This window comes from Alosa sapidissima, chromosome 7 (assembly GCF_018492685.1).
Source record: "Alosa sapidissima isolate fAloSap1 chromosome 7, fAloSap1.pri, whole genome shotgun sequence".
Lineage (NCBI taxonomy): Eukaryota > Metazoa > Chordata > Actinopteri > Clupeiformes > Clupeidae > Alosa > Alosa sapidissima.
In genome coordinates, this window is record NC_055963.1 from 37448451 (window position 1) to 37469729 (window position 21279).

Here is a 21279-nt window from a genome sequence, read left to right on the forward strand (position 1 = left end):
CAAAACGAAAAAATAAACTCCACATGATATGACTCTTTACATTTATTTGTTACCGTTTCATCGTTGCTTTTGCTGAGAAACAAATAGTTTGCAACACACACTGAATTTGAATCAAAATTTAGCTGATCACTTTCACTTTCAATGAAATTCCATTGCAATAAGCGAATGGACTTCTTGCGGAGTGATATGAAAGTCATTAATTAGAAGCACAAAACCCGTTGCCATTGACAGCGGTGATTATATACATTGCCGGTTTAACAGACCTCCGAACGTTGGGAAGGCCCATTCATTCATGTGAATGGAGCATTCTGCAGCACTCTGAAGAGCCGTGTAATAAGTAACTGTTAAATAATGGAAATATTACTTCATCAAAGAATATTATTGCATCATTTATTAAGTATTAACAATAATTTATAAACATATTTTAGATATAGGCTTATTTACTATGAACAAACCATTTATAACTGTGTGTAAAAATACTTTTATGAGAATTAACATAGGAGCATTTTGCAATAGTTTGCAAATGGTTTATAATGGGAAAATGATTTAATTTATAAGTGGTTGTTTCAAGTATAAATCATGTACTTACAAACATATTCTTGGATAGGCTTATTTACTATAAAAAACATTTATAACTGTGAACAAATGCTTTACTGATGATAAATGATATAACAATAACAATAAACTACTAATGATGAACAAACCATTAACTAATAAGTAACAAAGGCTTAATAAATGATGAATTGTCTGTAGTTATTATAAAGTGTTACCAACTCATTTGTTTCCCACAAATCACCCACAAGTTTGCTGCAAATCTGCCGCAAACATTCATTTTTTGTAAGGGTAAAGTTTAAAGACATGAAAGGCATAGCCAGTCCACATTCACCAATTTAACCCTTTGTTGACGAACTGTTCACATATCGTTCCTCCAGGAACGATGGCATTGCGGTTGTTATGACGACAAAATATACCTCTACAAAGCAAAATATATGCTTTTGACAAGCCTTACTACAATATAGCCAAGCGAAATTCAAATAGTAGTAAGCCAATATAAACCAAATTAATTCAAACAATTGTGTCTGTTGTTATTAGGTCCTAACACTCTAGTGCACATTGTTTGTATTTCCACAAGAAAGAACTTGTTTCAATAGGAGCTTTGACAACATTCTAAATCATTTTTACACTGATCACTAAATGTATCATAACTTATGAACAGATAAGTATATTTGTTCAAATAAGGTTTTGTCAAATCACCCACAAAATTCACTGCATTTCATATACTCTACATTTTTCTCTTTCTTGTACACAAATATAGCAAAAATGGGTTGTTATGTGAATTAAAACAGATTTTGATGATTTCCGGATATACATTAGGAAAGGATTTTCAGAGACTGCACTCTACTGTATCAAAATTACCCTATGTATTTTACACCATTTTATAGAACTAGACTTTCTTAGTAAAATGATATGTATATTTCATTGGTGGGATAAAATATATTCCAGAAATATGTATTTTGTTTGTGAGGTGGTCATTCAGCACTAAAAATGGAATGTTCAGTACAGGCAACAAAGGGTTAATGGTGCAATTTTGTGATGAAACTCAACTAACAACAAAAGGCTGTTCTTATATTTCTTAAATCAGTCATGGGTGTGTTTTAGGCGTAACATCCTTTAAACCAATGAGTATGACATTTGTCATTCCCTTTAACAGCAAGCAGCGCAACTTCAAACAGCGCATCGGTATTTTGATAGTCAGCGGCACATTTGAAGACATCTGCTTGCACGCGAGACCGTAGGGATTCCACTAATCCTTGCTTTAATAAAACCTGTGACTAGCAGAGTATAGCGTACATGCATCTGCACTCACCTATTATTTGAACTCATAGGCAAAATGAAACTCCACTGTTGTCTCATGGTCAAAACAGTTCTACACAATTAATAACTTTCACTATTGACCTACAAGGTTAAAGGGAGAAAACATAGCCTGAAAAAAGCAACACTTACCCCAATAACGTTCAAATGACTGAATAAAAATCCTAAGGATATTTATCCTGCAGAGGAGTTGCTGCTTACATCTTGTGACAGTGCGTCTTCAGCTGTGCATTACATGCGCCTTTCGCTATAGACCAGGTTTTTATTGGTCAGTGATTTAATGATTTTTAGAGGGTGTACGATAGAGATTTCTTTAGATCATGTGCCAGACCACAGTTTAATAAAAGTGCAGCACATGGCGAATAGTTATAATCCTCACTTCATTGAGTGTAAAATAAGAATAAGCCTTGCGTTGTGCTTTGTGCCACCTTGCGCCGGGTGCACGATATAGCCCCAGGTTTTTAGGCTTGAGGAATGGGGTGAATGAGAGACCATGTTATGACTTTTATGATTCTGAGCATTTTTGCTGTAAAATACTTTTAGGAATAAGAATTTGAATAAAAATGATTACAAAAACATGAAGGTTCCGACAGCTACTAGTATAGGCTTAAACCCTAAATAAAAATAATAACAATAATAATATAATAATTTGTAATATGAACTATGGGTATGTATTAATTTGTATGAATGACAACACCAGTTATAGTGGGATGGTGAGAACAGATTTTTTTCTATGTGAGCAAAACTACTGGTAACTGGAGACTTGATTATACAACCTTTAATGAGACTCCTGCACTGAGTATCATTTCTTATCCAATCTAACTGACATGCATTGAAACGTGTATGGGAACCATGAAGACTCAACACTAATGTCATAAATGATGACCCACAAGCCCTTCTGTTACGGTATTGTAGCGGAGTTACCCATTTGCTACTTGTCCATTTACAGCAGGACTTAATGAACTGCCTCGTTGGTCTGAGGTCTGAGGTAGTTTTGTTCTGAATGTTTTTCTCTGATGTCATTCCTTGTTCTTGATACTCACCTATACATTTGCGGTCATGAAGTATCCATCCTGATTTGCAATCGAGGCAATTGTAATCATGTGGCCCTGTACACTTTCGACATGGGTGGTAGCATGCTGGCAGAGACCGGGAGAGAAAAGGGAGAAGAAACGATAGAGATTACAGTTTTTAAACTAAACTAGGTGTATCACCTGGCAACCATCATGTCATCACCTTCCTAAAATAATGGCATAAATAATTGTTTTCAGGTTTTTCCAGAAAACACAAAAAACGTTTGGGAAAACGTTCAGGTTTCAGAAAACACAAAAATTCCCATTCCCACACATTCCCAGTAGCAAAAGATGAGAAATTATCTGCAAAGGTTACATCCTAAAACAAATAAATTTTTATAAAACAAAAATGATTTGCTTGACCATGTTCTGTCTTTTTGGCACTGGAGTAACCCATTGACTCAGATGTGACGTGATCAGGTAAGAGGTTTGGACCAAAAACGGCAATGCTGCTTTGCGACTTTGGACTTTTATTTTGACAAGCTCTCATTGCTCGGTCTTCCACATTCATGAAAGTCATGAATGCTTTATGTGCAGTTTATGACAGCTGCTGTGAATGTGTTATGAAATCACCCGTCAAGTAAAGTGTTACCGGAATGTCCAACCGTTCCAGGATACACAAATACAGGTCAGTTAAATGTAGGCTAGTTTACCTCCCAGTAACTCAGTGATTACGAATACTTCACAACTTGTATAGTAAAGTGACATTCGATGTAGACTTCATAAGATATTCATGAAATATTTACAAAGGCTGGAGAGATTAAATTAATTGTATCCAGGTTACACAAATACGATGTTGGACTTTTATTTTGACAAGTTGTCGTCGTTCTGTGTTCCACATTTATGAAAGGTTTGGTATGAATGTTGAGTCATGTCTCATGAAACAGTCATGAATGCTTTATGTGCAGTTTATGACAGCTGCTATGAATGTGTTATGAAATCACCCGTCAAGTAAAGTGTTACCGACATTCCCAGTAGCAAAAGTTGAGAAATCATCTGCAAAGGTCATAAAACAAATGCATTTTTATGAAAAAAAAAATTATTTGCTTGACCATGTTCTGTCTTTTTGGCACTGGAGTAGCCCATTGACTCAGATGTGACGTGATCAGGTAAGAGGTTTGAAACAAAAACGGCAATGCTGCTTTGCGACTGTGGACTTTTATTTTGACAAGTTCTCGTCGTTCTGTCTTCCACATTCATGAAAGGTTTGGTATGAATGTTGAGTAATGTCTCATGAAACAGTCATGAATGCTTTATGTGCAGTTTATGACAGCTGCTATGACCACCCACCACAAGAGCGCAGAATATTGACTCAGATGCCACACTCTCTCACACCTCTGCAGAGACTGCCCTATAACTTGTTCACTCCTCTGCAGTTTTGATGACAATAAATAGAAGGCTGACGTTAATGATCTGCTTTACTTGCATCTGTCATCTCAACCTAGTGTTGCTAACCTGCCTAAGCTATGAAAGTAAGTTAATTAAGGCCTACTTGGTTTACTGACATTTGAGTAGGCTACAATATGCAACCCATTGGCAAACGTTTACACCTGGAGATGTCCTTTTAGCTCGTGTCATGTTTGCTAGCTTGTGGGCTCAGTTTGTGTAGTGCAGTGCTACCAAAATCATAGAAATTAATAACATTGTAAGACATTCACCTCTTCTATGATCCAAGAATGATTTCATACGAGTTATTTTTTAACATTTATTTTAACTAATGACATAGAAAACATTCCGAATTCTATTCACATATCGTAATGCACTATGCAAAAAGTTATTTCCAGTCGTAGCCGAACACAGTGAGATGCAAGCGTTCCAATCCACTTAGATATGTTATTACGCTACTCTCACGTCCTTAAAGTGGCAGGCACACTGCAAAAACTGCTTATCTAACAAAATCTAACCAAGTGTTATTAATCTTATATCAAGATAAAAAAAACTAGTTGGTATTGTTTTCAGTACAGAGACTTACCTAGCGCTTTCTTGTGAAAACATTTGACTTAATTTAAAAAAAGATTGACTTATTTTAAGACATCTTATCCTGAAAACAAGCAAATTTGTCTGCCAGTGCGTTGAGCAAATTTGTCTTGATAAGACTCCTTAAAATAAGTCAAAGTCTTCTTAAATTAAGTCAAAATGTTCTTTTGAGAGGGCGCTAGGTAAGTCTTTTTATACTAAAAACAATACCAAATAGATTTTTTAATCTTAATATAAGATTAATAACACTTGGTTAGAATTCATTTTTTGCAGTGCAGTCAATTAGACTTACACACCACCAATGTAATAACATTAAAGAAAAGTGTAGTCTAATAGTTTAAATCAATATGAAATTACTAGATACTTAGTTGGCTATTAGTAATTATGTCACAGAATATGAATTATTAAAAAGATATGAACTTAATAGGCTATGAATTACAACATATATGAATGTATTGAAACATATGACATTATGCCATCTCTTTAGGGGGCTGTCTTTTTTGGACAGTTCTATGAAAGGTTATACTGCTTTGTGAATTACCCCAGTCAAAGTATTTACACAAATAAAGTAGGCCTACTTTGATTTTCTGTAACCCTTACTATTGCTTACTATAAGCCTCAAGATGATCCGTGTAATTTTGGTCTTACTAACCTTAATTACCCTCAATTAAAAAATAATCGCAACTATTTTTGCAATTTTCCCTTCCTCTCGCAATTTCTTCGCAACAGTTAAAAAACACCGCAACTTCCATCGCAATTTTTTAGAAAAGTTGTCGCGAAATCAGGCATTTTAGATCGCAACAATCTCAAAAAAATCCTCGCGAAATCCTGGAGGGACTGACCAACTGTCCCCCTACCAGCTCCTCCAACCCAGTATCGTAAGGATTCGTTGTACTGTCACGTTTGGTTAATCTATTATTCGTTGGAGGAGCTGGAAGGGGGACAGTTGGTAAGTGTTCTTTCTGTAATAAACTCTGGGTTCGCTAACTACATTGTTGGTGCTTCATTTTATGTGTAGGGATCCTGAGCAAGCTACTGACAAGGTTTGGTGCTGTTTTGAACTTTTTCAAGATATTCTAATTTTTTGAGACCCACACTGTAAAAAAAGAAATGGCAATTGTTGTTCTAACACATAATTGCATTTTAATTTGACTCAGAAATATAAATGTAAAATCTAACAAACAAATACATGTTTGCCCGACTCATATTCTCAGAAGTTGGTTTAACAAGGAAATTTGAATAACCTAAACAAGATTTTTTGAATTGCCTCAACTGAAAACTCATGGGCATGTGCATTGCTCATTTGAATTGCCTCAACTGAAAACTCATGGGCATGTGCATTGCTCATTTGAATTGCCTCAACTGAAAACTCATGGGCATGTGCATTGCTCATTTGAATTGCCTCAACTGAAAACTCATGGGCATGTGCTCATGGGCATGTGCACTGCTCATTTGAATTGCCTCAACTGAAAACTCATGGGCATGTGCACTGCTCATTTGAATTGCCTCAACTGAAAACTCATGGGCATGTGCATTGCTCATTTGAATTGCCTCAACTGAAAACTCATGGGCATGTGCACTGCTCATTTGAATTGCCTCAACTGAAAACTCATGGGCATGTGCACTGCTCATTTGAATTGCCTCAACTGAAAACTCATGGGCATGTGCACTGCTCATTTGAATTGCCTCAACTGAAAACTCATGGGCATGTGCACTGCTCATTTGAATTGCCTCAACTGAAAACTCATGGGCATGTGCACTGCTCATTTGAATTGCCTCAACTGAAAACTCATGGGCATGTGCACTGCTCATTTGAATTGCCTCAACTGAAAACTCATGGGCATGTGCATTGCTCATTTGAATTGCCTCAACTGAACACTCATGGGCATGTGCATTGCTCATTTGAATTGCCTCAACTGAAAACTCATGGGCATGTGCTCATGGGCATGTGCACTGCTCATTTGAATTGCCTCAACTGAAAACTCATGGGCATGTGCATTGCTCATTTGAATTGCCTCAACTGAACACTCATGGGCATGTGCATTGCTCATTTGAATTGCCTCAACTGAAAACTCATGGGCATGTGCACTGCTCATTTGAATTGCCTCAACTGAAAACTCATGGGCATGTGCACTGCTCATTTGAATTGCCTCAACTGAAAACTCATGGGCATGTGCACTGCTCATTTGAATTGCCTCAACTGAAAACTCATGGGCATGTGCACTGCTCATTTGAATTGCCTCAACTGAAAACTCATGGGCATGTGCACTGCTCATTTGAATTGCCTCAACTGAAAACTCATGGGCATGTGCACTGCTCATTTGAATTGCCTCAACTGAAAACTCATGGGCATGTGCACTGCTCATTTGAATTGCCTCAACTGAAAACTCATGGGCATGTGCATTGCTCATTTGAATTGCCTCAACTGAACACTCATGGGCATGTGCATTGCTCATTTGAATTGCCTCAACTGAAAACTCATGGGCATGTGCATTGCTCATTTGAATTGCCTCAACTGAAAACTCATGGGCATGTGCTCATGGGCATGTGCACTGCTCATTTGAATTGCCTCAACTGAAAACTCATGGGCATGTGCTCATGGGCATGTGCACTGCTCATTTGAATTGCCTCAACTGAAAACTCATGGGCATGTGCATTGCTCATTTGAATTGCCTCAACTGAAAACTCATGGGCATGTGCACTGCTCATTTGAATTGCCTCAACTGAAAACTCATGGGCATGTGCACTGCTCATTTGAATTGCCTCAACTGAAAACTCATGGGCATGTGCATTGCTCATTTGAATTGCCTCAACTGAAAACTCATGGGCATGTGCATTGCTCATTTGAATTGCCTCAACTGAACACTCATGGGCATGTGCATTGCTCATTTGAATTGCCTCAACTGAAAACTCATGGGCATGTGCATTGCTCATTTGAATTGCCTCAACTGAAAACTCATGGGCATGTGCATTGCTCATGTTCATGGACACGCCTACTACGGTACGGGGTTTCCATCCCTTTCTCCAAGAGCACAGCCGTTTCCCCTAGAGGTTGAGAAGATTGGCGGATTTGAGATTTTCAGGTAAGCTAATTATTGTTATTTCCCTAAATATGACTTCATAGAAGACTTTTGTGCAAAGTAGCTAAGATAGATTTGGTCAGTGAACTAACCATAGTCGTATATTTTGTGTATTTCACATTTAACCTCCCCCCCCCCCCTTTACAGACTTTATCACTTGGAGTAGTCATTTCTCCAGAAAAAGCCCATTGAATCCTGCTCAGAGGCACCAGCATCTGTTGACCAGCTCATCAATGTACTTAAAGACACAATCCAGCTTGAAGGTGACTTCTCACTTCAGTTTGAGGACCCCAATTTTGCAAATGTTAATACAATCTTGTGAATGTATTGGCTGATTTAGGCTGGCATGACTATACCGCATTAAGCCCTGACATGGAAATCGTAATTAAAGACTGTTTTGTTGCTTGTGTCCAGATATCTGTACCGAGCCAGGAAGGCAGCTTTTGGTCCAGATATGGAGATGTTGCTAAATAAACTTGATGAAGAGGTGGGTAATGTGTCGCAAACTAAACTATATGCAAATACAAAAATGACCTTCAATCATCAAAATCAATCAAACATTGACATTTGATGTTTATAGACAGAGATTTTTGACGAGAGTCTTGCTGCATTACAATGTGTGTGTGTGTGTTTGTTTACACATGTTCACAGACGACATTGTGCGTCATCAAAGGACAGCAGAACTGAGAGGCCTTCCCATTTTTGTTCATGATGATATATCAGAGTTCTATCTGAATTGTGTGGTAAGTAAGTCAAGAGCAATTTGGTGTGATTATGAGATTTGCAGTGCCTATTTCATATCTTCCCAGAGACTGGATAATTATTGGCTGGTAGTCTTGTGCCTTAATGTGACTGTAAATAACTAAATGAGCTTATGTGCTGGGTGATGGCAATTGTTACAGGGTATTATCGCTAAAAAATGTCGCTGTGTCTGTTTTTTTCCCTCAGAACACAGACCCTAGAACTAAAAAAAACTGAGTTGATGTCAAAGTCATATAATGAAGTTGGTAGAACTCAGAACTTAAGGGTAAAACTGAAAAATCTGTGTTGGTAGAACTCAAAATGTATGTGTAAAACTCAAAACCCTGAGTTGGTAGAACTCAAAGTTTCTATGTAACTCTCCAAAAACCTGAGTTGGCAAAACTCAAAATCTTTGTAAACTCAACCACAGTGAATTGAAGTGAGGAAAACTCCAAAATGCATCACGTTGCCTAGAAAAAACCAAATGCATCACGTTGCCTAGAAAATCTGAGTTCTGTCAACCTCTATTTTTTACAGTGCTGTAAAACTGCTGTACAGAGCTGTAGTAACTGTTTTAGAAAAGCAATAAGCCACTCGAGTCGTAGGTTACAAAGAACAGTTAAGGGGGGTTTTAGGCACTCCTCTCGAATATGTGCAACTTTGTATTTTGCAATTTACCAACATACTTGGTGCTCGATGCTAAAGAACAACCTATGTTTTGTTACCTGAGCAAGGGGGCTGTGTTCCATTTGAGCTCTTATCTCTGTAGTAGCCATCAGCACAGTCTTGGCAGAGGTGTCCCGAGTACCCTGGGTCACAAACACACTCTCCATCTCCAAGACGGGTTCCATCACCTTCACAGCGTCCCAGACCTCCACACACACCATGAGGTCCTGAGGGACACTCTTCAAAATGTATTGAATAGAAAAATTAACACATATTCAAGCAATAGAAGAAATAGATATATGTTCATATTGGTAAATTGGTTCTGTGCATGTAGTATTTAGGATATAGGTTATCAGATTGTATACCTCACCACATTTGCCAATCATATCCTACATTGACATTTCCCAATTTAGTTAATTTTGTAATATTTCTTGAATTTCCCCTTGGGGATCAATAAAGTATCTATCTATCTATCTATCTATCTATCTATTACATGGTCTTGACTGGCCTTTAAAAATAAAAATCTGCCTGCCTCTATGGGAATTTAGTGGAAAGTGGAACTTGAAGTTTGCCATTATTGGCTAAGTGTGGCGCCAAATCACCGGCGAACACATTTGCCATATTCTGCCATATTTTTTAACTCATTTGTTTCCCACAAATCACCCACAGGTTTTCTGTAAATCTGCCGCAAACATTTATTTTTGTAAAGGTTAAGGTTGGACTTCTTTCAGTGTGATATAAAGGTAATTGACCAAAAAGTACATTTCTTATACCTCTTTTTACTTGATCTATGTGGTGTCAGGGCGCTATATAAATGTTATATGAAACATCAATAGCATTGTCTCTGTTGTGAGTGCAAAAAAAATACATTGCATTTTTATCCAATCAAATTGAATAAAAGCTATATTATATAATCTAAAATCTGACCTGATAACATTTAGATTACTTCTTCACAGGTTAGATAATTAAACCTTTGTTGCCTATCTATTTCTAGCTTAACAATGACATGTCCCCCCTCCCCCCAAGGAAAAACACTTTGATAAATCCTTTTTAAATAAGTGAACACATACGTGCACAGTCAGGCCCAAACCGTCCCGGAGGACAGCACAGTCTAAGCTCCTGGATGCATAACCACTCAAAAAGATCTGGAGCCTCCAGTTGCCTGTGAACATAAAGAAAAAAACAATGAGAGTTCTGAGGCTGTATAAAAGAAGGGTCAGAGCAATTTTCTTTTTTCTACACAACTTAACTGGTCAAACAAAAATGTGTTTTTTTTGGAGGCAAAGCCAACTAAGCTGTAAGAAAGACAGATACAGAAATACTTTTTTTAGTGTTGTACCTCCAATCCAGTTTATTGTCTATAAGAACCCTCAAATATTTGTAGTTCTGTACAATGTCTACTTCCTCACCCAGTATTGAAATGGTATTTAGCTCAGGCCTGGCCCTCAAAGTCCACCACCATTCCCCTTGCCTTAGCTAGAACAAGGCAGGATGTCTCCAACAGCATAGGCACCCTCCCTAAGTGTTGTACCTCCAATCCAGTTTATTGGTTATGCTGAGGTTAAGAAGGTGCTGCAGAATACCGCAGATTAGGGTATGGCTACAGTATGACTGTGATGAGAGGTCTGAGTGGCTGGGGGAGGCAGGGGAAGGTACTGTACTGAACCTGTTGAAAATTGTGTTCAGCTCATTGGCCCTATTCAGACTCTCCTCAGCCTGATTCCCCTTCATCTTAAAACCTGTTATGGCTTTCATACCCATCCACACATCTCTCACATTGTTACTCTGGAGCTTGCTCTCCAGCTTCCTCCTGTATGCATCCTTGTTCTCTCTCAGCCTTGCTTTCAGCTCCCTCTGCACGCTCCTCTGCATCTCTCCGTCACCATCCCTAAAGGCTTTCTTTTTCTTGTTTAATGACTCCTTTGTATCGCTGGTGATCTAGGGCTTGTTATTGGCAAAGCATCTCACTTTCCTAGTTGATATGACATTGTCAACGCAGAAGGTGATGTATTCTGTTACACAGTCTGTCATTAAGTCAATGTCATTTCCATGGGGTTCACAGAGAACATCCCGATCCCAGCTTCCTCTGACCACCTCCTTAACTGTCCTTGTGGTCACAGGCTGCTGCTGAACAATGGGTGTGTAAGTGGGTGTGAGGAGATTGGTTGAAGGTTATGATCTTATCTGCCAAGTGGAGGCAGAGCTGTGGAACTAGAAGAGTCATGCACATTTGCATATCATTAAGTCCAACAGTTCACAAATTGCTGGAAAGTTGGAAATCACCATGAAGGCATCTGGATGTTGTGTAAATAACTTAACGGTGACTGAATTGATGAGGTCACACGCAGCGTCGGCATCAGCTGATGGCGGGATGTAAACAGCTACAGCAATGGCACAGGTAAATTCCCTTGGCATATAGTATGGACACAAGCTCACGGCCAACAGTTCAAAATTCAGGTTGCAGATGTGCTCCATCACAATAACATGCCCTGGGTTGCACCATCTGTTATTCACAAGCACAGCAAGACCTCTCCTTTCTGTGATGTCATCGCGCCACACTGGTGGCTGCCTGTTGCAGTAGCTGCTGTCTTTTGTGTTTTAAGTCATTATTAAGTGTTTTTGTTGCATTATTTGGTAACAGTATCGACATAAGAGTGGCAGGACACAGTCATCATCCAACGTAACAGAGAAAGTCTGCACACTTGCTCTCCTTTTTTTAATTTGATTTGAGTTCAATCCCCAACACACATGACGTTTTGAGCCCTTCGGCACTTCATCGGACTCTGTCTCTGTTACGTTGGATCTTGGACTTTTGGCTCTTGCACCTTATTTTGGATTTTGGACGCACGTTCCCAAACTGAAGGACACGGTCGTGACACACACGGTCGTGAACCCTAACCCTTATCCTAACCTCTTACCCTAACCCTAAACCTAACCCTAACTTGTTATGACAAAAACCGAATGACACTTAATGACAGAAGCGTTATGTCATAAACGTTTATGACTTGTTTATGACACGTTCATGACAGTCTCATGTCACTCTTATGTCGATACCGTCAAGTAAAATGTAAAACAGCTTGCCATGCATGCACACACAATGGTAAGCTCTGCTTTCAAGTTTACCCAGTGTAGGCGGTTTGCCATAAGGTTTGTTAAAACCGCTTGCCATACAACTGCCAGGTCATGGACAACGGCATTTGCAAGCAAGCTAATCTGACAGGGACTTTCCAGTTAATTCAGTGTGTTCCCAAATGCTTCAAGAAATGTCATGTCTTAACCCATAACATGCAGTAGTTTTGAACATGTTAGGCTACATGTCTGTGTTGAAGTTTTTAGATTCCCAGCGCTAGCCTAGTAGGCATTTTAACAGCAACTATGGCTATGCGCTTACACTAGTCAGCGGAGTTTAATTAGCGATAACGTACAGAGATGGTTTCGTAGCCTCTTTGACAGCTCAGTGACATCAGGTATGTAACCTACATATTTATGTTTTTGCCAGCTAACTTTTAACATGATCTTCATATTCATTGTGATGCTATGGGCCTCATGCACATGAAAGATTAATATCATGCCATTATGTTGTTTAACAAACCGTGAAATAGCTGATAACATTTCAAATAAATGTCAGTTAGTGCATTAGCAAGGATATTGTGTAACGTATAGTCTAGCCTACTGTTGATGTTGTTTCATAGCCTTTTGCTTGGGTGTAGTTAGGTAGGCCCGCTAGATTTTGACAGTAGCTCGTGATATCGCTTTAAAGTAAAGCTACTTGGGCTCACGCAAGCTGTCAAACACTGTCCACTCGCCTATGTCAAAGTCAGCTTTATTGTCAATTTCTTCACATGTTCCAGACATACAAAGAGATCGAAATTACGTTTCTCACTATCCCACGGTGAAGACAAGACATATTTTAGCAATTTAGGTCCACAGACAAACATAACATTCAAGTAAACAAAAAAGTAAGTAAATAAGTAAATAAGAGGGCACATATAATAATGAAAAAATAAGAGCAGCAAAAAGTGGTTGAAATTGTGCATAGACAGTCAATAAAAATACTAGTGCAAATTCAGGCCAATAAAAGGCTTGGGTAGTTCTGTTTGACCTAAGTAAGAAGAAAGTGGCATAGTGGTGCAAGTTATGTAAGAGCAGCAGAAGTGTTGTGTTTTCAGGACAACAACACCAGTTGTAAAGTGTACAAGTGTGCAAGTGTGCAAGTGTGCAAGTGGAGTAGTGCAGGCGGCCATTTTTGGGTCCAATGTCCAGGATGTTATGTAGCTGAGGGTGGAGGGGGGAGAGGAGGGAGAGAGTTCAGCATCCTTACGGCTTGGTGTATGAAGCTGTTGGTGAGTTTGGTAGTGCGGGAGCGCAGGCTTCTGTACCTCTTCCCAGAGGGCAGTAGATCAAACAGATGTGGTGCACCCCTCTGGTTTATACATCCAGTGTTTACTGTTAGCTAACTGTATCTGGATGTGTTGCTATCAGAGCAAGACGTTAGGGATGGTGCATGACATGCAGTGATGCCTCGTATAAAAAAATTAAAAAAACGCTATTTAAGCACCGAAATGAAGCACCGAAATCCACGTTGTTATTCGATGCAGTTACTACCGTTTGTGTCGGCACCGGTGTCATATTAGAAGTGTAACCTATTATTTTCTGTCTGTCTGTCAAGACATACAGAACTTTTTGTAAATCCTTTTTTAAATCGGGTTGGATACCAAGTGGCTAAATCACGTTTTTTATTTAGTTTCTCATTTTTCGTATAGCTTTTATGATGTTGACTTGGCAACGCTGCCGGCCGCATTCTTTACCTTTGCGACCACCACTAGGCCTACTGCCAGTAACGAGACAACAAATCCCAGAGGAGTTGAGGAGGAGACACCTGGGCTGGTGTGGTAAAGCTGCAGTTGGCAAGATTTTTTTGATCATATTCACTGAAACCAACACTATGCTCCGACAGAACAACATAAATCAGCCGGTTTTAGAAAAAAACCCAGACTTCTACCGCCACCTAGAGCCTGTTATTTGTTTTGCAAAAATCCACAGCTCCCGGTTCTTCTGGTCTAATCAGAGCAGGGCTGTGTGAGATCTGACTGTCAATCACAGTCTGGTGCAGTCTGGTACGCACTGACGAGCACAAACTCGATGAGAGGGTGCTCGGTGGTAGTGGGGGAGGGGCATGAGTGTTGTAAACAGGGTAGGAATTTCACGGCGGCCACGGCCGTCGTTGCCCCTTAAGTTGGCTGTGATGCCTCTTTGAAAATAAGAGATTTACAGGCCACTGTGGCCTTGGTGCCCCCTTCTTTCAATATTCTGGTTTGCGTTCGACTAATAGCATATTTTATTAGCCTATGGCCTGTCAAAATAATCTTAGCATTCACAGCGCAAATTAATTTAGTCTTTTACGCAGTGGAGAAAGTGCGTCCAAATTCACCCATTCTTTTCAGTTGAACTACTCGCGATTGCGAAGTAGCCTACATCATACAGACATTACAAGTATCACATCACATGAAAGAGCTTTTTCTCAGCTTTTAAACAATGTTAGTTGCTAATTGCTGTGGTGAACGGTTCGCGAGACAAGTTAATAATATGATTAAATTAAATTGAATCATAAATTCTAGGTTCTGCGCCTATCTCCCTACCCATTCATCTCGGTGGAATACTTCACAAACCCTTCGTTCAACACATGACAAACCATATATCAAAATAAACAGCAGACCTTACCGAACACAAAGGTGTAAAGCATTCCCCTGTACAGTTAGCCGTTCCAGAGTAATCCAGTTTTGAATTTGCAGCAAATTTCGATATGCATGTGTCCAAATTTGGGCTTTAAATTTCACAATATGTTTACATTTTTCTACATGATTTCATAACAGGCCAAATACAAAATAAATGTTACAAATATCGCCTAGATATTGGTAAATATTAAAATCAGGGGATAAGACTTAAAGCTGAGCTGTGCTTAAATTGTTCAATACATGATTTCATAACAGGCCAAATATAAAATAAATGTTAAATATAGCCTAGATATCTGTAAATATTAGATGATCAGATTTACAGTTCTATGCAATATGTCATGTTTCATGTTTTTGTAATGTTTCATACAGTGATGCAGGTCTACTGCTGTGAATAGGCTAAATACACTGAATCCAAAACTATGTTTAACATTATGTACAAAGCTTATAGGCTACAGTGGACTAGCATGTTTTAATAGCCTACTACTGTATAGTTAACTTTGGCCTTGGTGCCCTGACATGTGGCCTTTGTGCCCCCCACCAAATATGCCCAACTGAAGGCCAAGTGACCTTGCCCCTAAAATGGTGAAATTCCAAGCCTGGTTGTAAACATTCAAAATTTTGGCTAAGTCCCCTCAATCTGTCAGACTTGCCAATTGCAGCTTTAAGGAAAGCAAGGAGAAGGAGATTCAAACCTTACATGCCATCGATGATCATGGGGAATATAATGTGTTTCACTGAGAAAATGACCAGAATTTTCATTTAAGGCATCAGGAGGGGGGTTTAGCCTACAGTGGCTTCATTCACGATCAAGGTGATTCACGCAGCTGGGTGAAATGTAAGTACAACTGCAGCCGCTTGGGGGCAGAATAGTCCGCTGTGGAGTTCCGTGGTCGAACCGGACGGAGCGTTCGACAGCAAAGGCTGTGATTGACCGAGTTTTCAGTGTGTTTCTCTGTGTTTTTAGCAGCCCCTGCAACATGCTAGTCCACTGTAGCCTATAAGCTTTGTACATAATGTTAAACATAGTTTTGGATTCAGTGGCAAGATTTCTAGATTGTGCAGTGCCTGTCTCTCAGTAATGCTTTAAAATGAGAGCTTCGTCAGCTGGCAGTAGGCTACTTTGTCGGCAGTCATGAGAAGTTCGCTTGCTAACAGAACATAAATATGCTGCCAAGAAACCTCGTGAATAGTTCTGATTTTTTTTTACTACACTAACGAGGTTGAAATATAGCCTTTGCCTACAGCATCTCCTTAACAGTAATGTTAACAAAATGACAGCATTCATATGACAAAGGAAAACTAATTCGGTCACTCCAGACTGTGCCACAGCAACCAGTGTAGGCTACAGTCCTACCCAATAGGCCTACTCGAAGCAGATAGCGTTGTCTGACGGTCGAGTGGGTTAATGCACGTATTTCCAGAACAGGTCTGCAACTTTCAGGCAGTTCTGAGTTCGAATCTAGGCAGGAGTAATGATGCAACGGTTTTTCTTTAGAAATCTTTTTTATTGAATCGAAGTTGTAGCCTACTACAGACATTCGATGAAGTGTTCTGCAAGGAGTCTGTTTTTAACCCAGCTAAAAGATAGCCCAGTAAATTAACTAAACTTATCCCAGTAGCAAACAGTTTTTCTGGATGTAGGCTACTTTGAAACTTCTGTGGGGTAACGGCAGCATTTTTTTTTAAAACATAGGCCTAACTTGCATCTTTCCATTCCAACCATTATTAGGCCTAGGCCTATTGTTATCATTTTTTGCAAGGTGTTGCTCCTGGCAAGACTTGTTTATAAGACGTTTGGTGATTAATTGATAGCTGTTTTGGGACACGTTAAACTTTCTTTATACACGGGTATCCCGTTTACCAACAAAACTAGATGCTATAATGTGTTTATAGATGTTATAATAAACATATTTAACATTCTCTAACCATCGTGATTTCGAATTGGTGCAGTTTTCAGCACAAAAACTCATTTTATTCTTTTGCTCTTTTGCATTGCTCTATGCTGACTAAAGGTTATGTTCCTCCTCTCAGGCTGTACAGTAGGCCTATTGAAAGTAGACTAATGAGCTTAGACACATTAGCGCTTCCAGCCTAATGACTTTCACACATGAATGATTTACTGTAGACACTGTGCAAAATAGGCTACAATGTGTGAATGGTGTTCAATGATTTGCCAATATAGTCTTCTACTGTGTTGCATGTAGCTACATGTTTTCAGCCTTAATTGGTTAAATGACAATTTTTATTCTGAAAATATTTCTAAAACATCAAAAACTCAGTGTCTAAAACTCAGTGTTGTTCAGACTCAACCCTCCTATTGCTTGCAGTTTGTTAAATAAAGCGCTGCAGATTACATTATTTATTTCTGATTAATTGCGTCTTTCAATGTATTTTGCAACATGCTTGTTAGGCTGGGCTACTGTCAATGTACTTGTACAGGTAAATGTTCAACAATTGCTGGTGTACAGGCTATAATCAATTAGCTAAATCATTTGTCCAGCTGTTTAAACATTTTTTCGTGCTACATTCAAACGCAAAAGGTGCTTTGATATCTTTTTCGTTTGAACGTCGGCAAGCAGGCATGCTGCGGTTGCAATGAATGAGGATAATTGGTTTCACTTGCAGATTTATTTTTTGCATTATTTTGAACATGACTCGCTCCAGTCTCAACAGCATGTCTACTTTTTCCACACGCATCTAAGTTCTAACACACATATCCCCTCTCGCTTTCTCTCTCTCCATCCCTGCACACGGTGCTTTCTTAAAGGAGCTGCACCATCTTACAACAATTGCATCTACATTTTCATATTAGAATGTTTTGTCAAGTGTAAGCTTGAACTACCGTGACCAATTTAAGTTCCCGAAGGAACCCGTCCAAACTTCACTGGGACCCACTGTATCTAATAAAATCTAACCAAGCTGTCTTTCCATCATGCTTCAAACAATCCATTATTGCACCTGTGTCAAAAAACAAAAGTACCTCATGCCTGCACGATTACCGCCCGGTGGCTCTGACATCAACAGTGAAGTGTTTTGAGAAGCTTGTGAAGAACTTCATTTGCTCATCCCTGTCAAGCTCCTCCAATTTGCATAGTCCCCCTCACTCTTGTCACAAAGATGAGGACTCTTGGATTGAACACATCACTGTGCAAATGGATACTCAGTTTTCTTACCAACTAATTACAGGTTGTCCAAGTGGGTGGTCTTACATCTGGCATATTAACCATCAGCACAGGTGCCCCCCAAGGCTTTGAGCAGCCTGCTGTACAACATCGATAACAACTTGACGTCAGCAAAACAAAGGAAATGGTGGTAGACTACAGGAGACCGCAAAGCAATTACACTCCATTAAAGATTAGTGGGCAGCCTGACCATGGGCTTTTCAAACCACTAAGGGCAGGCAAACGTCTCTGTTCTCACATGGTTTAAACAGAAAGACTGAGGAGTTTCTTTCCTCAAGCCATCCGCATCCTGAACATATATAAAACTCTGTAAAATACATTACATGGACACATGCCACACTGCAGTTTTTGCCCCCTTCTCTCTCAATATATATATTTTTTTAATTCTTCTAAAACTTTCTTCTTTCTTCTTATGAAAGTTGAGAAGCTAAATGCCATTTCACTACATGTTTCTAGAAAAGTATCTCTATGTATGTGACAAATACAATTCCTCGAATCCTTGACTTTGGTTTCACCCCCACTTCTCTTTGTGCTCTGAGCAGAGAGGTCCAGAGCACTGTGGTGTGTGTCCTGGCTCTGATATACTCAGAAATGGCTCTCTGAGTAACATCAGCTTGCAGCTTTTTGAACTTGGTGAATTCTGACAAGTGATATAGTGAGAACAAGTAAGTGAATAATGTGGTGAGAGGCACTTTTTACCATCTTATTATATTGCTAAAGTCAAGTCATTTTCAACCTCTAAAAAACCTGGAGACAGTAATCTATGTTTTATTACTTACAAGCTGCATTACTGCAATGCACTGTATCTAAGGCTGACCTATTCAGCTCTAGCCTGGCCATTTGCCACCCCCTTGGTACGCTTCGCTTCTACAAGGGTCTGGGATCTTGGCTATTGAAGAACGAATGCAAGCTGGATGCGTGGACTCTGTAGAAGTTTGAAACGATTGGATCTGATTTCACCCAATCGCTAACGTTTGGCTGTGACGTATGTTATGCGCCAGCTCTATCATGAAGTAAGCTACACTACAACGCTCAGAAATTGCGTGCGCTACAACAACCATTCCCCACCAGAGCGAACAAGATAGATGTAAATGACCGATACCAGCTTTGCGATACAAATGTAAGAGTTAGTGGAAGAATAGCAAATAGCAGATTACTATTCAACAGTAAGGTTGAAGATAACATATTGTAACGCTGATGAGAAGTTAGGAGACGGGGAGGCTGATATATCGTTCCAAAACTCCGGTAGTTTATTTCCTATAGATGTACAGGCTAGTGCTCGGTCAACAGGAGGTGTCCACTACAAAACAACAAACTGATCGCTGATAAATCACGGTCTCAATCACTCGTCATTCACACTCATCGGCCAACAACACAACGAAACACAACTCACTCGCACGTAATCCACTTCTACTCTGACTAAACTTACTAGACGTCTTAGAACCCCCTATTCTATTCCCTCCCCTTATCAATCGCTAACCTATCCGAACCCCTAAATATTCCCTCTCGGACACCTCCCCCCAATCAAAACACATCAGAACTCATTGACACATTCTATGACACAGGAGGGAGAGGGAGACACAAACACTCGCACGCACACTCGCGCACACACACACACACACACACACACACACACACACACACACACACACACGCCGGAAAAACAGAAGACACAGGGGAACACAGGGGAAAGCCCAACACGGGTGCAAATAGAGGCTACTGCGCGATACAAATCAAATGTTTCCCAAATCCCGTAGGGAGTAGGGCCACAACATCTTTGCCCGAAATAAAATGTGTTAAACACTCCTTTTGTTCGGACTTCAATTCCTGAATATTTGGAAGCGTAGCCAGCACGGACTGAATTGCTTCATTAACTTATGCCTTTGCCAACTCCTCGCGGACTACAATTCAAACAGAGAATCTCGACGTCGTCTCTCACAACTCCGGCCTTCTGCTCGCTGATTGGCTCGGAGTCGAATTCTCCGTTGCGAGCGAGGCCAATGGCCGGAATCCCAGACGGAGCCGTGGAGGGAGATGCAAATCAAGCGGAAGTACGTAGAAAAGCAAGGCCAGGCTAATTCAGCTCCCTCATGCTTACAAATGGTCCAAAATGCAGCAGCTAGGCTTTTGCAAAAGAAAAAACACATCACTCCAGTCCTTGCTCAACTTCACTGGTTACCAAAGTATGAGGTTGGTTTTAAAATTCTATTATTAGTTTTCAAAGCCCTAAATGGTTTAACACTTCAGTACATTTCCGATCTGCTCTCACCTTATTCTGCCCCCCGGTCACTTAGGTCATCTTCACAATTCTCGTCAGTACCCTATAGTGGTGTCAAGATCCTCCAAATTCTCGATTCGTTTTAATTTTCGATTTTAAAATCACGATTTGAAGCGATTTTTTATATTTGTTAAATATTACTATTAATGCATTCCTTATGTTGTTTACTTTTTTGGCCTTTTCCTATTCTGTTTCAGGGGCTTTTACTTTGAAATAAAAACCACAAGGTTGTAAACAGAACAGACATCAAATATAGACGTGAACTTAGTGAAATGAAACAACACAGAATGCTAATTCAATTGTTTCAGCACATTCCGAAGAGACCCAAGGTTAGTGTTCATGGAGCATACACTTATCAATGTGCATTTTATGCCTTAAAGTAATTTTGGACTGTAACTAGATCATCTTTTCACTTGCTAAATTTAGTAAGTAGTGTTAATTGACGTGAATGAAGGGCAAAATACTGTACTTCCACACCAGTGATTTCAGAGTAGCAAGAGGGGCTTCGATTTCGGTCAATTGATTGAGACTGGTTGCAGCCTAAAGTTAGACTGTGTTGACGTTGTGTGTTTTTTGGATCTTGGCATGCTGGACGTGACATTGGGGGTGTGGCTACATCGTCGATTCTACGTTAGAGTTTGAAGCTCGAGAACGAAATGTAATTTTGATCTATTT

At 39.6% G+C, this 21279-nt stretch overlaps 1 protein-coding gene across 3 annotated transcripts in view; it reads right to left on the minus strand.

Moving 5' to 3' along the window:
* Window positions 1–21279, minus strand: part of LOC121713550 (protein disulfide isomerase Creld1) — a 58465-nt gene that overhangs the window by 11430 nt on the left and 25756 nt on the right. For all 3 annotated transcript variants that reach the window (XM_042098240.1, XM_042098239.1, XM_042098241.1), the window contains 3 exons: window positions 10480–10571; window positions 9469–9648; window positions 2916–3011 (listed from right to left, as the gene is read on the minus strand). In XM_042098240.1, coding sequence (XP_041954174.1) covers window positions 2916–3011; window positions 9469–9648; window positions 10480–10571 — 368 coding nt within the window. The remainder of the gene's footprint in view (window positions 1–2915; window positions 3012–9468; window positions 9649–10479; window positions 10572–21279) is intronic.